The 16,698-nt window shown below is 50.4% G+C and overlaps 2 protein-coding genes across 2 annotated transcripts; both read left to right on the top strand.

The window, feature by feature from the left end:
- Window positions 1-520: 520 nt before the first annotated feature.
- Window positions 521-4,973, top strand: Rps5 (ribosomal protein S5). Its single transcript, XM_052171153.1, has 6 exons — window positions 521-636; window positions 1,251-1,359; window positions 3,710-3,919; window positions 4,056-4,184; window positions 4,673-4,771; window positions 4,859-4,973. The coding sequence occupies exons 2-6, from the start codon at window positions 1,252-1,254 to the stop codon at window positions 4,925-4,927; spliced, it is 615 nt and encodes a 204-aa protein (XP_052027113.1). The 5' UTR covers window positions 521-636; window position 1,251; the 3' UTR covers window positions 4,928-4,973.
- A 99-nt stretch (window positions 4,974-5,072) lies between these two features.
- Rnf225 (ring finger protein 225) lies at window positions 5,073-7,943 on the top strand. Its single transcript, XM_052171118.1, has one exon. It carries the CDS (start codon window positions 5,910-5,912, stop codon window positions 6,894-6,896), a length of 987 nt encoding a protein of 328 aa, XP_052027078.1. The 5' UTR covers window positions 5,073-5,909; the 3' UTR covers window positions 6,897-7,943.
- The last annotated feature ends 8,755 nt before the right edge of the window (window positions 7,944-16,698 follow it).

The following is a 16,698-nucleotide window of genomic DNA, read 5'->3' as shown; positions in this document are numbered from 1 at the left end:
TACACGGAGAAACCCAGTCTCCAAACCGAACACACAAAACCACCCCTGGGGGTTATTATTATTATTACTATTATTAACTCTCCGTTATTAGTATCAGTGACCCCATACCGGAAGCCTGGGACCCGCCAAGCACAGCTTGCGGGAGGGTAGAGGGTGGGGCCCGTGCTTGTGACCCCGGATCGGTGATAACCACAGGACCCTACCCGACTATGCTGCTGGTGAGAAATAGTGAGCCGAGCTGGTTGCCCGGCCCCTCGGTTTTGCAGCCTAATTACGCAGAGCGTGGACTGGACGTCAGCACTACTCAGATATGGCGGTGTCGGGCGAACGAACGTTTCTGCGCATGTGCGCCGGCTTGCACGCTGGGAAGGTACTTCAGACATCCGCCAGAAGACGGGTATGGCGCTGTTTCTAAAAGTGCGCATGCTTTCTACGGCTCAAAGGGCGCGGCTCATCCGAGCGTTTGATTGGTTGGTGAGCACGCCGTGTTCATCTGCGCGTGCGCCCCTACCTCTGACCCGGAAGTTTTCGCTCGACATAAAAGCGCTAGCCCGCTGCGCGCGGCCTCTTCCTGTCTGTAGCAGGGCGGCGCGTGGTCCACGCCGAGCGACGGAGAAGCCCGGCCTGCACCCTCAGGTAAGGCTGCGGCGGGGCGCGGAGTTCAGAGGAGGCGATCGGAGTGTTGTGAGGCTCATCTGGGGTCCGGAGGCGGAACTCGAAGCCTGGGCCTTGCCGTTCCGACCCCACCTCTGCCCCCCCGGAAAAGGGCGCCGGGCGGGCCGAGCCACACTGCGCACTCGGGGCGCCAGGGGAATGGCTTCGGTTATATTTGCCGCGCACGTAAACTTCGGCTCGCGGAGACCGGTGTTGACACGTGTCCCGGGCGGGGAACACTTGCTCCGATGTCCTTCTGTACTCGTGATCTGGTCCTCACCGCCGAGGTCTGCTAATGGAGCTCTGGGGCCGGTTTGTTGGTTCCCCCCATGGAAGCTTTGTAAGAGCACGAGCGGGAGACCGACACGGGCGCCGCTCTGCGGTCCGCGTGCCAGCTGCTTAGCCGGGTGGCTGCGAGTTGCTGTGGAATCCTGAGAACAGAACAGGTTCTGCCTGGTTTTACAGCGATGTTCGAAACTTCCTGGGTCTCCCCTGAACCACATCGCCACACAGCGGGAAAGTCAGGAGTTCGGGCTGAGTGTGACTGTGCCAGAATGGCTGGGCGATAACGTCTCTTGCCACTATTGTGTCCCCAGAATGACAGAGTGGGAAACAGCCACACCAGCGGTGGCGGAGACCCCGGACATCAAGCTCTTTGGGAAATGGAGCACTGATGACGTGCAGATCAACGACATTTCTCTGCAGGTAAAAGGAGCTTCGTGGCTGTGATGGTTTTTCATTGAGACCGGGTGTAAACTCTTCCAGCCCAGAAAAGGGCACAGAAACAGCCCGCGGGTGTTTAAGACGGTACAACAGCAATAACTGGACAGCCACGCCCGCACCTTTCTCATTTGTACATTGAGTTAGTGGGTGTCAATTGAAAAGATGGCTTTAGCCAACTGAACCGTGTTGGCACCCTTGTCAGAGGCAGTTGGTAAGCTGCTACCACCCTTCAGCAAGAGGAATTGGGGTATGGGGGATGTTCCCCACTGCCCTCCCCCTGCAAAATGTCAGTTGGCTGTGGGTGCTATTTTATGGCTGAATTAGTGTGGTGACTCTTTGCTTTGCTTTTGTCCTCATAACCCGTTTTGAGGCCGTCTCATAGCTGAGGCTGGAGTGAAACCCTGTTGAGTGGGGAAAGCTAATCTGCATTTGTCCCCTGAGTGTCTGGATTGAGGGTGCTCAGTTCAACCCAGTTTAACCCACTGCTTGACGTTGAACCAGGGCTTTTTACAAAGCCAGCACCCTACCAACTCAGCTCTGTCGTTGATGTCCATTTTGCTCAGAGGAGTTAAAGTAACGTCTTTTGTCTCTAAAGATACCACAGAATGGGCCTGTGAGGTGGCTCAGCCTATAAAAAGTTAGCACTAAGCCTGAAACTTTAATTCCAAGTTTAATCCTTGGAATCCAGGGGTAGAAGGACAGAACTGACAACTGCAAGTTGTCTCCTGACTTACATGCATGCACAGAATAGAGGGGAGGAGACCACAGGACCTAGGCATTAATCTGAAGGATTCTGAGTCCTGTCTAGTGGGTGCTGAGTTTACTTTTGTGAGTTTATTTGGGGAGGTCTGCAATCATTTTTGTCGCGTGTTAGGGATTGCCAGGACTTTTTCATATGCTAGGCCAACACACACTGCCCCTGAGATGCAATGTGTACACACTGGAAACTTGGTAGGCAACAGGGGGGATAGTAAATGTGGTTTATCTCATAGGTAGTCCAGAATGATCTACCCCGTGCTGGTGTGCTGCCAGGTATCCTTAACACTGGGCGACCCCTCCCTCTTTGAGGAAGTCAGGTGTCATAGCATCTTGTACCGGTGGTGCGAGCCTTTAGCCCAGCACTCGGGCAGACCTCTAAGTGCATGGCCATTGTGCTGCACAGTGAATCTCAGGGCTACATGGGAGACTGTCTCAATGTTTTTAAGTAAAAAGTCCATGGTAACATTTTTTTTTAACAATGTAGTTATTTTTATGTGTGTTGGTGTTCTGCCTGTGGGGTTGTCAAATCTGCTAACAGTAGACAGTTGTCAGTTGCTCTGTGGGTGCTTGGAATTGAAGCTGGGTTCTTTGGACGAGCATCTGAGGAACTCTGAGGCATCTCTGCAGCCCCTATAATGCTGCTCCCTGAGACACACCACACACACACACACCCAAACCACAGAGGAATTTCTCTTGTGTAGAATTGCTTTTCCTGTAACTCTGAAGAGGCTGGCCTTGAACTCACAGAAGTGCGCCTGCTTCTGCCTCCTTGCTGGCATTAAAGGTGTGTGCCATTGCCGCCTGACTCAGTACAATTACGTAATACTTCTAAAAACTGAATTTAGATCCCTTGTTTGCATATTACAGGATGTGTTCTCTTCCCTCCACTTCCGCTGAGGCAAGGCCTCCCTGTACCTTGTCTGTCCTGAAGATTACCATAGCCCAGGCTGCCGGGTCCCTCTGTCCCCAGGTGTTGGGTATGGAACACCCAGCAGGACTGTGCTTTTCCCTTTTATGTGTGTGAATGTGACTTGTGCACTCACTAGTTGGTTTCATTTTCTTTCTTCCCCCCTCCCCCTCCCAGACAGGGTTTCTCTGTGTAGCCCCGGCTGTCCTGGAACTCACACTGTAGACCAGGCTAGCCCTGAACTCAGAAATCTGCCTACCTCTGCCTTCCAAGTTCTGGGATCAAAGGCGTGTGCCATCACCGCCCACCTGGTTTCATTTTCTTTTTCTTTCTTTTTTTTTTTCTTTTTTTTTTAAAGATTTATTTATTTATTATTATATGTAAGTACACTGAAGCTATCTTCAGACACACCAGAAGAGGGTGTCAGATCCCATTACAGATGGTTGTGAGCCACCATGTGGTTGCTGGGATTTGAACTCGGGACCTTCGGAAGAGTAGTCAGTGCTATTACCCACTGAGCCATCTCACCAGCCCCACTGGTTTCATTTTCTTAAAGCTCAAGTTCACAACCTGCTGGGGGACGTGCATGGCTTGAGCCAGTTCTAGCTAATCTATCTGAGGCTGCCCCCACTACTGGCCCTTCATGCTCCTTTCTTTACCACCCAGGATTACATTGCTGTGAAGGAGAAGTATGCCAAGTACCTGCCCCACAGTGCCGGGCGGTATGCTGCCAAGCGCTTCCGCAAAGCACAGTGTCCCATCGTGGAGCGCCTTACTAACTCCATGATGATGCATGGTCGCAACAACGGCAAGAAGCTCATGACTGTGCGAATTGTCAAGCATGCCTTTGAGATCATCCACCTGCTCACTGGTGAGGTAAGGCTGTCCTTGGTTCATACCAAAGCTTCATGGTACGCATGCCAGATTCATCACCTGTGACACTGCCGCCTTGTTTAGGGTTTAGGAGGTTGGGGGTGAGTATCAGGCTCACCACCACCCCCTTTTCTGCCAGAATCCTCTGCAGGTCCTGGTGAATGCTATCATCAACAGTGGCCCCCGAGAAGACTCAACACGCATTGGGCGGGCCGGGACAGTGAGGCGGCAGGCTGTGGATGTATCCCCACTGCGCCGAGTGAATCAGGTGGGCAGAGGCTTGTGAAGAGGTGGGGCAGGAGCCATCAGCACGAGTGGGTGGGGTCTTGTCTGACATGTTTTACCTGGAACCTCACTTCCTCCAGGAAACCTTCCTGGATTTCCATTCTCTGGGGCAGATGACAGTCCAGCCTTCCCAGTCTGGTTCTTCTCATCCCTAGTGTGTACTTTTACAACAGTCTATTTCTTCGTGATCCATTTCTGAGTCTATTTCATGGTGGCACATAGACCTACCCGTAGTTTTAGTTACTCGAAAGGCACAGGATGGATTGCTTGATGACTGCGTATCATGATGATACCAAGGGTTCCAATCAAGAGCATCACATTTTGCTGGCAGTTCTTAAGTCTGTTCTCCCAGCCCTCTCTGATCAGCTGACTGATAAGTTAACTCCACATGTAGTAGGTGTCCTTGAGCTGGGTCCCAGGTCACTGGCTGGGGGGACCCTTTGAGCCCTGAGCCCTGCCTGTCTTGTCTAGGCCATCTGGCTGCTGTGCACGGGGGCTCGTGAGGCTGCTTTCCGGAACATCAAGACCATCGCGGAGTGCCTTGCAGACGAGCTCATTAATGCTGCCAAGGTGGGTCGGGTCTGGTCGGGACAGAGCACTTGGTTTTGGGCTCTGGGGGTTTGTCCAGCAGTCAGAGCTAACCACCTGTCCTTGCAGGGCTCCTCCAACTCCTATGCCATCAAGAAGAAAGATGAACTGGAGCGTGTGGCCAAGTCTAACCGCTGATTTCCCAGCTGCTGCCTAATAAACTGTGTCTTTTGGGACAATTCCACCTTCCTGTGTGCTTGTCTAATCATTTAGGGCAAAGGGTACCTCCCATGGCATAGATGATGCTCACCTTCCTGGCATGGTGTTCACCAGTGGGAATTGTATTTTCATGACCAGTACCTGCAGAATTGTAGCACCTCAGTAGTACTAGTCAGGGTGTGAGCCCAGTGCCCAGGAAAGACCCAGCAAGAATCAGGGATGAGGACCTGTGTCCGGTCTAGGTACGTTTGTTCTCCCATAGTGTGATATGTGTACGTGCGTCAAATGCCCTTGTGGAGACCAGTACAGGAGGCTTTGAAGAATGGGCCGGGGTCGTGTGCTATTAGCAGCCGGCCCCAACTCCAGCTTCTGGTATAGATCAGATTGTTCAGACTAGGAGGAGGGCCTGGGGGCGGGGCAAGTAGCCAGGCGGGTTTGACGGGTATGTGGGAACCAAGAGGGTTGGCCCAAGGTCAGGTGCACTCTTTTCAGGGAGGGGCACTAGCTACCTAGTGGCAGACAAGCCAGAAATTGGGGTCAGAAAGGAAGAGACGCTGCGGTCCCACACAAGGAAAGGTCTACAGGTGAGTGTCTTGCAAAGTGGCCAGAACTGATCGTTGGGGAGCTCTAACAACCTGAATCTACTGCTTTCCTTAGCTGTTGGGCACCTCTTAGGCCAGCGGGGGACCCGGTGGTCCAGGTGACTCAGTGCGTGTTCCATGGAGTCTACTCGGGTTGGAGTTGATTCTCTTGCATCTCCTTTCCCAGAGATGTGTTCCCTACATCTTTAAAGCTGCTCCAGTTTGTCTCTAGACCTTTGGTGACAACAGGTCCGGACCAGGACTCCCTGCCCTCTTGTTTTGTGCTTCCTTGTACCTGCTCTGCCCTCTGAAGTCCTCCAGTCTGTCCAACGCCCAGGTTCCTGCCTGAGTGAGCTCTTCTCTCCACAGGTCCAATCTGAATGCCGTGTCCTCGGCTGCCCTGGCTCCGCCGCCACCGAGCCTCCCAGGGCTCTGGCCCCGGCTCCCCAAGTACCCTCTCTGCACCCAACTCCCCCAGCAGAGGCGAAGACGAGGATGCAGAGGAGGAGGAGGGTGATGGCACCCCTGGGTCGGGCCCCATTCTGCCCCCTGCATCTCCCATGGAATGTCTTATCTGCGTGTCACCCTTCGACGACATTTTCAAGCTGCCTAAACGCCTGGACTGCGGCCACGTATTCTGTCTCGAGTGCCTGGCACGCCTGTCGCTGGCTACCGCGGGTGGCGGCGATGCAGTGGCTTGTCCCATGTGCCGCGCGCCCACACGCTTGGCCCCACGCCGGGGGCTGCCCGCTCTGCCCACGCAGCCCGGTCTGCTGCCTCGCGATGCGCGCGGGCCACTGCCGCGCCAGGGTTCTGTGCGCTTTGACCGACGCCGGGGACTCCTGTACCTGCGGCCACCACCGCCGTCTCTGGGACCACGCAAGAGCCGCACAGTGCGCGCCCCGCCACCTCCACCCCCGCTGCGCCTCGGCCGCCCGCTGTCACGTCGCCTGTCCCTGAGCAGTCCAGCATGGGCCTTCAACGCAGCAGTGGCGCTGGCTGTGCTGGTGGCCGCGGGTCTCGTGGTCTCGGGTGTCTACATCTTCTTCCTCATTCCTCATGTCACCAGCTCCGGTGCGCGGCCTCAGACTGTGGCTCTGGCCACTGAAAATGATTTCTGGGTTTCACCGCGGCCCATGCCGGTGGCGCCCTGGACACGACGCCCCACAAAGCCTGACCTGGACCTGGACGATACTTTGCCAGAGGCTAGCAAGGACACGCCCGAGCTTGAGGAGGCTACCGAGGACCCATTAGAGACACAGGGGATCCCGGATTTACCACTAGATCAAACACCAAAGGCGGAGACTGACCTTGGTTGGAACCCGAGGGCTCGGGCTGATGGGAAGAGGATGCGATTGCAGCAATAAATGCCTCCACTCCGCAGGCCCAGCCCCCGGCCTGGGAACTTCTGTGTCATACTGGAAGGCTGTAACAGAATGCACACTGGAAAGACACAAACTCTCTCAAACCACTGTAGTTGTTGTACGAGAATTCTCTGAGAACATCTGTAATTCCCATGACCATCCAGCTAAAGGTACTCTGGCCAAGACCAGCCAAAATGAGTAGCATATAGGTCTAGATGGGGTGCCCCCGGTGTTCATCTCTGGAAGTCCGGTCCGCTGCTTCCCCAGTGCCGTCTACACAGCACTGTGTCAGGGCACTTTAGCCTTGACCTTGTTGGAATGCTGTTAGGAGCACCTCACGCTATGCCAGCCCAGCCCCCTGCTGCAGATGCTCCTAGCCAGCTCTGGGGACTGAAGGATCTGCTCATCCTCTGGGCTCACCGAAGGGGCTTGGGGCTCCCATCTTGGAAGCACAAAACAACTGTTCTGATCATGCGACTTGCTACCCACAGCCAGTCTGTAAACGTCAGCACCTGCACACCCGACCGAGATTCCAGCTTGGAGGGGTAAATGTGGCCTAGCCAGGGACGGGCCCTGACTCCTGACACTGGCTTCCATTTGAGAAGTAAATCCCAGACTGACCTAAGAACCTCCACTTCTCTGGACTTCAGTTCCTGGGTCTGACTCAATATGTTGTGGAACAGCTGTGTCTTAGAGAGGCAAGGCCTCCTGTAGCTCAGACAGAAATACTCACTGAGGGAAGTTCTGGCCGTCCCTAGCTAACATGAGAGACGCTGCCAGCTACTCCTGGGATCCATCAGCTCTGCCTAGCTTTCCTTCTGCCTCAGCTAAAGTCTATGTCTGTCCCGTGTTCACGTCTGTGGCAGATGCCTCCTGTCTTCCTCCCAAAGGCGTATTTGCTTAGACAGAGTTGGAGGAAGGCAGCCACTCTCTACACAGGCTGATCAAAGGGCCTCTGGAAACCGTGTCCTACCTCACCTCATCTGGCATGAGACACTGTATATTAAGGGTGGGCAGTTATTTTCCAGAATAAAATGTGACTTGTATGTATCCGGAGGCTTCCGAGTGATTTCCTGTGTGTCCTCGGCACCAGGCATCAGTTGATTCAGAACAGTTGCCAGGGAGTGACTGCATTACGATGACCAAGAGGCAGCCTGGGAATGCCCATGGGCACACTAAGCTTGTAAGCTCCTCACTGCCATGGGCCCCAGCATGTCTGTGTGAGCAACGCAGCTGCTTCTTCCAGGTATGAAACCAGAGGAAGAGCATGGGGAACCCAAGGGTGTGTCTTCCCAGACCAGTTCTTGGCTCACACTTGGGAGCCAACATCACCCACAGGGCTGGGATCCACACTGCCCAGCTTCGCAGGCGGATCCAGGGGGAGCAGAGTGAGTGGTCTGTGTGAGTTTTCTCTGGCTACTGTAGCAGCTTATCCCCAACTCCATGTCTTAGAACCACAGACATTACCTCACAGTTCTGCAGTCCAGAAGTCTAAGATCCTACCATGGGACAAAAACAGAGATACCTACCTAAGTATGGTGGTACAGGACAGTAATGCCAACACTTGGAAGACAGAGGCAGGAAGACCACGAGTTCAAGGCCACCCTTAGCAGCATAGTGAAGTTGAGGCCAGACTGGTTACATGAAAGCCTGTCTTAAAATAAGAATCAATAGTCAATCAATAAAGTTGGGGAGCCAACAGTCCCAGGTTCTCCTGAAGATGGAGTGATTCTGTTTCTTAGTTTTCCAGGTTCTAGACCGCCTTCCTTGGCTTGTGATTTCCTCAAATCCAGCAACACCACATCTCCAAATGTCCTTGACATTCGAGCTATCTTCTTTCACTTATAAAAATATAAGGAGTACACTGGACCCACCTAGACAGATAATCCAAGAAAATTGCCCAACTCATGATTTCAGGGGGTGGGGGTGGGGGCTGGCTGGTGAGATGGCTCAGCGGTTAAGAGCACTGATTGCTCTTCTGAAGGTCCTGAGTTCAAATCCCAGCAACCACATTGTAGCTCGCAACCATCCATGAGATCTGATGCCCTCTTCTGGGATGTCTGAAGACAGCTACAGTGTACTTACATATAATAAATAAACAAATCTTTAAAAAAAAAAAAAAAGATGTGTGTGGGAGTAAGGGGAACGCTGGGGGCTGAACCCCAGGGCTTACAAATGCTAGGCAAGCACTCGCCTACTGATCTACTGTCCAGACATTTTTGAATTTTTATTTATACGTTTAATTAAAATTTTTAATTATGTATTTATGAGTATGCATATGTTTCTGTATATGTACCCAAGGAAGTGAAAGAGGTCTATTCCCTGAACCTGGAATTCTAGGAGACTGTGACCTGCCTAATGTGGGTGCTGGGAACAGAACTTGGGTCTTCGTCAAGAACAGCTGGTGCTCTTAACCACTGAGGCATTTTTCCAGTCGCAGAATTTTTGTTGTTGATGGTGATTTTTTTGTTTCTTATATTTTTGTTTTCTAAGACAAATGTTCTTTGTGTAACCCTATCTGTCCTGGAACTCTCTCTGTAGACCAGGCTGAACTTGAACTCAGAAATCTATCTGCTTTCTTCTGAATTCCAAGTGCTGGGATTAAAGGTGTACACTACCATGCCTGGTTTGACTTTTTTGGTTTTTTTGTTTGTTTGGTTGGTTTTTGGTTTTTTTCAAGACAGGGTTTCTCTGTGTAGCCCTTGCTGTCCTGGAACTCATTCTGTAGACCAGGCTGGCCTCGAACTCAGAAATCTGCCTGCCTCTGCCTCCCAAGTGCTGGGATTAAAGGCATGCGCCGCCGCCGCCGCCGCCGCCGCCGCCGCCGCCGCCGCCGCCACCGCCACCACCACCACCACCCGGCGACTTTTTATTTTTAAGACAGTCTCACTGAGTTTTTCAGGCTGACCTTGTTGAAGTTGGAATCCTTCATATCTCAGCCTGCTGCGTATCTGGGGTTACAGACCTGTCCACCAGTCACAGCCTCCCATTTTACATCCTTTATCACAACTACAAAGTCTACATTAGGTATAATCCAAGGATTAAACGTGAATGATTTTGGAGGCCACTACTCAGCCCACCGAGTGGGGGATGCTGTCTCAGAGGAGGCCTCCCTCACTCTGCCTTCCTTCATTGCAACCCAGGCAAGTGGGGGTGGGCAGGCATAGACTTGGTCTGAACGGACCAGAAAGGGGTCCTTGACTAGCAATGCACAGGGGATGGAGACTTCAGCCTGACAGTGGTCCATGGGTCCAGGAAGGGAGCCCAGAGCTGTATTTGCATTTACACTTGCAAGCTGGCATAATCCACAAGAAGGCTAGTGGACAATGTGCCAGCTGGGCAGAGGCTGAGGCCTTCATTTCTAGTCTTAATCTACTGCCTCTTAGATGTAGTGCAGCATGTTCACCCCTATTCATCCTGGAGACTGAAACCCAGGCCTTCTCTCTTCCCTAAGAGGAAGCTGGTGACAGAGCCCATAACAACAGCTAATTACTGCCTTGGTGCCTCCCTCCCTCCTACCACTGCCTACAATGGACAGACTTTAAGAAGCCTCATGTAAGCCAGGCATGGTGACTCATGCCTTTAATCCCAGCACTGGGGAGGCAGAGGCATGGCCTACATAGGGAATTCCAGGATAGCCAGAGCTACACAGAGAGACCTTGTCTCAAATAAATAAATAAATAAATAAATAAATAAATAAATAAATAAATAAATAAATAAATAAATAACTTTAAAGAAAGAAGTGAAAAGAAAAAGAGAGACCTCTCAGAATTGGATAATTGTCTCCTTCCTTCTAAAAAGCACCTCACCATCCCCACCCTATCTTTTTTTAAAGATTTATTCTATGTGTATGAATACACTGTAGCTGTCTTCAGACACACCAGAGAGGGCAAGAGATCTCATTATAGATGGTTGTGAGCCACCATGTGGTTGCTGGGATTTGAACTCAGGACCTCTGGAAGAGCAGTCAGTGCTCTTAACCGCTGGGCCATTTCTTTAGCTCCCACCATCTCTCTCCCTTTTTTAAAAAAAAATTATTGGGGTTGGGTATTTAGCTCAGTTCGGTCCTCAGCCCTGTTTTAAAAAAAATTATCGTGTTTATAATTATTAGTGTGCCATGCATGTTTGTAGAGGTCATAAACAACCTTGCAAGAGTCATTTTCTCCTTCTGTCATGTGGGTTGTAGGGACTAAACTCAGGCTGTAACTTTTACCATCTGAGCCATCACTCCAACCCAGCCCATCTCCTTCTCCTGTGGACCCAGCCCATCTCCTTCTCCTCTGTCCATGCCAAGCTGGCAGATGGCCACTCTGTTCCTTGGCTCTCTATTCCAGCAGTGTTCCTCCTTCTAGGTCATGATACCTTGGACCCTAGGAGGTGGGGACAGCTTTCTTGTCTCTCAAGCGTGCCCCTGGGCTCTCTGTTACATGAGTGACAGTAAGCCACTTAGAGAGTTCATTCACCCATAGTACTTATTGAGCTTTATGAGGTTAGTGTGTCAGAGGCAGCAGTACTGGGGCATTTGGGGAACAAGGACAGACCTCAGAAGGCAGATGAGAGGCCTAGGCAGACAAATCTACCATTCTGACTAGAGAGTCTCAGGTTCACTTATTTAAAGTGCCTCAAGTACTATTTATTTGTTTTATTCTTTGCTGACAGGGTCTTTCTGCAGAGCCCTGGCTGTCCTAGAACTCAGTATGTAGGCCAAGCTGGTCTTGAATTCACAGAGATCCAATTCTTCTGCCTCCCCAGTGCTAGAATAAAGGGCATTCACCATCATGCCTGGTCAATGCCTCACCTACTATGATCATGGGACCCCCAATTCCCCAAGACCTGTCCCCAACTCTCTGCTCCTGAAGCAGGGGAAAGAGAAGGGGGTGGCACCAGAGTCTTCATTCTACTGGGGTGTTCCAGCCTTTCTCAAGGGTCAGAAAGGTTCCCTGCCTTTGTGTGGTAAGGTCAAGATGGGGCTTCACTTTGGCCTCAAAACTAGTGTTGCTATGGTAACGTGTTGCTATGGCGATGTTGGACCCCCGCTGAGGAGCTAGGCATTGATGCATCACAATAATAATAGTGCAGGCTCACTAAGTCTGATGACTAGTCGGGGACCTTGAGAGTAGTGTTGCTATGACGACCCGGAGTCCCTTGATGGTTGATCCCTGGGTTGGTCAGGCCTGAGGTTGCCGGTCCTTGGAAGCAGAGGTGAACAGTAGGCCAAAATGCTAAGTAAGCAGCATCTGCTCCCAGGCGTATAGCTTATGGCTGAATTCAGAGCAAATAATTATGACTATATTCTAATGCACATTCGAGACAAAGTGATGAGGCCATGAGTAAATTTAAGTGCAGTTGAACTTGAACACTGATTTCTTTTCTGTGAAGATCAATTTCTGTAGCATTTCTCTTATGGCCCTGTTCAGGAGCCCCTCACCTACTCTCTGTCACCTAGTAGGTAATGCTCATGAGGTCTATGAAAATGTCCATTAGCAACCACTGTCGTACAGTGGCAACTTTCAAAGATAAATCAGGTGACACCGTGCCCTGCACATCCTCTCCCAACCCCTGCCAACAACAGGAACAAGTTGGGCACAGCTGTACACTTGGCAGCTCGGAGACTGCCTGATTAGGTGAGAGTCCTGACATCCCAGTTTTCCCTCCCTCCACACTTGTATGCACTGAGATACAGAGAAGAAAACCGTATCCCCCAGACTCCTTGAGAAGGTTCTGGGTGCTAACCTCTCCCTCCCAGACTGAGCTGTTCACAGAAGACTCTTAGCGTAGCTGAGGAAGAGGAGCAAGGCCGGGGTAGGAGAGAATCTTTCCTTCCTTCCTTCCTTCCTTCCTTCCTTCCTTCCTTCCTTCCTTCTTTTCTTTGTCTTGTTATTTAAGAGAAACACCCCAGAGCCAATAGGCGATGGCCCAAGTAGCAGTTGGGAGGGGCAGAGGCAGGTTAATCTTTGAGTTCAAGGCCAGACTGGTCTACAGAACAAGTTCCAGGGCAGCCAATGGCTTCTCAGAGAAACCCTGCCTCCAAACCAAACAAAACCAGACCAGGTTGGTGAGATATTCAAATCTCAAATCTAGAGATCCACCAGATTCCAACTCTCTATACTGGCAATAAAGGCTTGACCCAATTTTTTTTTCCTGTGTAGTCTTAACCTGGAACTCACTTTGTAGACCAGGCTGACCTTGAACTCACAGAGATCCACCTGCCTCTGCCTCCTGAGTGCTGGCATTAAAGGCATTTGTCACTGCCACCCAGCTGTCCAACATTAGCTCCTACTGCCACCCAACACCCTTTCCAAGCCTAGAAGCTTCATACCTATCATCTCCCATTCTGTTGGATCCTTCGGATCAGCCCACACAGAGCGGTTCAAACTGGCTTCATAGGTTGTAGCTAAGAGTTCCACAGGAATAGCAGACATCCAAAGACTCCACAGCAGCAGGATTCCTGTCCCAGCTGCCTATTTGCAGGGCTATCAGCCGAAAGCCTCAGTTTCTCACCACACCGACCTGTCCACGGGGCTGCTGGCATATGTTCCCCACAGGTCAACTGGTTTCTTTTAAAACCAGTGAGCCAAGAGAATAGGCAGGGAAAAAAACCCATACAGCTTTTAGACTTCATCTTGAATTCACACTTTACTGTCCTCCCAGTGTTCCAGAGATGTGAGATCTGTGCCAGAATCTATCTCACAGCCTGGCTGAGGGAGTCACTGTGTCCTGCTATCCACACCATTGAGTCAATTGGCCACCGATGTCAGCCAATCCTATATGCCGCTGTGCAGAGTTGACTTAGCAGGCCTGGACTGCTCACACCCTGCACATTCCAGACAGGCCTGGCCCTTTCCCATGATTCCAGGAGATCATCTCTAAGCCTTGGAATATCCTGCCTAGTAAGTCTTTTAAAGGCGTGCGCCACCACTCACTGCCCAGCCAGGCCACATTATCAAATTGATCTCTAGGGCATCTGGAAACTAAGTTCATTAAGTTGCTATATGTTTCTGTTGATGTTTTTCCAAATAAAAATCCTGGAAGAAGCCAAGCCTACCGTGAGGTGCTCCTGTTTGACAAACTTTTCCTGGGAAAGGAACAAAATGTCTCTTCACCCTGGAAAAAGCACCGAGAGAGACCAAAGAAATTACTCCATGGCTTTCAAGGTGTCTCAGCAGTAAAGAAGCTTTACTGCCATGTTTCATGACCCACATTCAATCGCCGGAAATCACATGACGGAAAGTGGTTGTTTTGGTTTTTTTTTAAAGCAACTGCAGGTGAAAGAATAGAAAATATAGCCTAACTCCGGCCTTCTAAGGAGCCCCAAACACTTCATATTCCAGAGCCCGCTCTTTGTGCTCTTTGTTAGAAACTAGGTAAAAGGTCACAGTCCAGAGTCCGCCCTTTAAGACCTAGGCAAAAAGGCCTTGAATAGGTGATCCTGGCCCCACAAGGTTACTGGAAATGAGCTAAGCTTATCTTGCTTCTGCAAACTGCTTATGCCATTACCCCTATGCAGGAGTTCACGCGGCTATAGACTCCAAGAAAATAGGAAACTAATTGGTCCACTGAGCGTGGGCTCCGTTAATTTAAACTGATTGGCCTAAAAACTATGCAGTGGTACAAATCGATTGGCTCGTATTTCACGGGCTCTCGATGCTAAGGAATGATTGGTGATTCACGGGCTTTGTTGTGAACTTATGAAAGCTGTCCCAATTCTGCACTCGGGGTCCACAGTCCTCTAGCCCTGTGCAGTGTACGGCTGTGGAACCTAGAATTCTGAAATAAAGAAATCCTCTTGTTATTGCATCGAGACCGTTTCTTACGAGTGATTTGGGTGTGGCCTTCTGAGGCGTGGGGTGCTGGGGTGCCCTTGGTTTTTGGGGGTCTTACACAGGCACTACCCTGGATTCAGAGTATCTTTTTATTTATATTTTAAGATTTCTTTTATTTTTAAGTGTGTGTGTGTGTGTGTGTGTGTGTGTGTGTGTGTGTGTGTGTGTTCAGGTGCTGCCACATAGGTACTGAGAACTGAATTTGGGTCCTGTGAAAAAGCAGCAAAATGGGCTGGAGAGATGGCTCAGTGGTTAAGAGCACTGGCTCCTTTTCCAGAGGACTCGTCTGGTTCCCAGCTCCCAAGCTGAGTGGCTACAACTGCCTGCAACTCCAGCTCCAGGGAACCCAGCATCCTCTTCTGGCCTCCATAGGCACCCATATACAAGGTGTACAAACTCACACACACATAAATAAAAGTCTTAAATTAAAAAAAAAAAAAGAGGCACCAAATTGTAGCAATACTCTGAGATCCCTTCCTAGAAGTTGGAGGGAAACATAGCATAAGAATATGTATGCTGGGGCTGGAGAGATGGCTCAGCGGTTAAGGGCACTGACTGCTCTCCAGAAAGTCCTGAGTTCAAATCCCAGCAACCATATGGTGGCTCACAACCATCTGTAATGGGATTTGACGCCCTCTTCTGGAGTGTCTGAAGACAGCTACACTGCACTCACATATAATAAATAAATCCTAAAAAAAAGAAGAAGAAGAAAAATAAATAAATCCTAAAAAAAAGAAAAGGCGGGAAGGATATGTCCTGCCATATCCTTCCTTCCTTTGCTGTATTCCTGCTGCCCTGACGAGCCTGTAGTCTGTGCTGCCACTGAAAAGGAAGCTTCTTTTTGCAGTGGTATCAGTGACTGTAGACTCATAATGGAGAGTGAGATGCATTGAAGATTTCTGTGACAATCTCTCCCCCCAGCCACAAAAAAGAGAAAAGAAAGAAAGAAAAAAAGAAAGAAAGAAAGAAAGAAAGAAGAAAAGAAAGAAAGAAAGAAAGAAAGAAAGAAAGAAAGAAAGAAAGAAAGAAAGAAAGAAAGAAAGAAAGAAAGAAAGAGTCTAGGTAGGAAGCCATTGAAGAGAGTCCTTTAAAACTGCGATAAAGATGTTGAGGTGTAGCCGGTCAGTGGTGGCCTTTAATCCCAGCACTTGGGAGGCAGAGGCAGGCAAATTTCTGAGTTTGAGGCCAGCCTGGTGTACAGAGTGAGTTCCAGGACAGCCAGGGCTACACAGAGGAACCCTGTCTAGAAAAAACAAACAAACAAAAAACCAACAACAGGAGGTCTGCACAGTTCATGGCTTCTGGGGTGGGGGATGGGAAAGGATTCAGTTGTCTTTAAGGGGCTGGTCACTGGGAGTCTAACCATCTCCAGGGAGTATATGATTATATGGGCAACAAGAATTGGACTTGATGTATTTTTTCCTATTTTTTGCCCGTTGTGGGGAGGGGCACAAGGGTGTGAGGGTGGACCTGGGAGGGGTAGGAAGTGAGCTTGTTTAGGGTGCATTGCATAAAATTCCCTAGTAATCAATAAAAGTATGTTGAGGGAAAAGACTGTCTGGGAGGTATCCCGTAATGCTAATGAAGTAGTATGCAAGCGGGACATAGGAGACCCTTGCCATGGGTGTGGTCCTTTGTCTGCATTTGGTTGGCGGGGAGCATTGTCCACTCACTGGCCACTGCATCCGCTGAAACCATCATGGTAGAGTTGGCAATGTTTCCTAATGCGACAGCATTATTCCCAGGTAGAATGGTAGCTCTTTCATGTGGCCCATTGTCGTTTTGACCATGACATGAGACTCAGGCACACAGATCTCACGACTCACTTGGTAAGCTCCATGCGCCTGTCGCCAGTCCACATAAGAAGTTCTGTTTGCCCCAAAAGTGGGCCACCAGACCTTCGTTTTCAGTTTTCTGTGTGATGGGTAGAATAGATAACTGGACTGTGTCTCCTTCCTTGTCTCCGTCTGAACATTCTCACA

This window comes from Apodemus sylvaticus, chromosome 1 (assembly GCF_947179515.1).
Source record: "Apodemus sylvaticus chromosome 1, mApoSyl1.1, whole genome shotgun sequence".
Taxonomy (NCBI): Eukaryota; Metazoa; Chordata; class Mammalia; order Rodentia; family Muridae; genus Apodemus; species Apodemus sylvaticus.
This window is presented reverse-complemented; position numbering and strand designations above follow the sequence as displayed.

Coding starts and splice junctions, on each gene's coding strand:
- Rps5 (XM_052171153.1), top strand. CDS start 1,252: ATGACAGAGTGGGAAACAGCCACACCAGCGGTGGCGGAGACCCCGGAC. Junction 1,360..3,709: donor TCAACGACATTTCTCTGCAG/GTAAAAGGAGCT, acceptor TTTACCACCCAG/GATTACATTGCTGTGAAGGA. Junction 4,772..4,858: donor AGCTCATTAATGCTGCCAAG/GTGGGTCGGGTC, acceptor CTGTCCTTGCAG/GGCTCCTCCAACTCCTATGC.
- Rnf225 (XM_052171118.1), top strand. CDS start 5,910: ATGCCGTGTCCTCGGCTGCCCTGGCTCCGCCGCCACCGAGCCTCCCAG.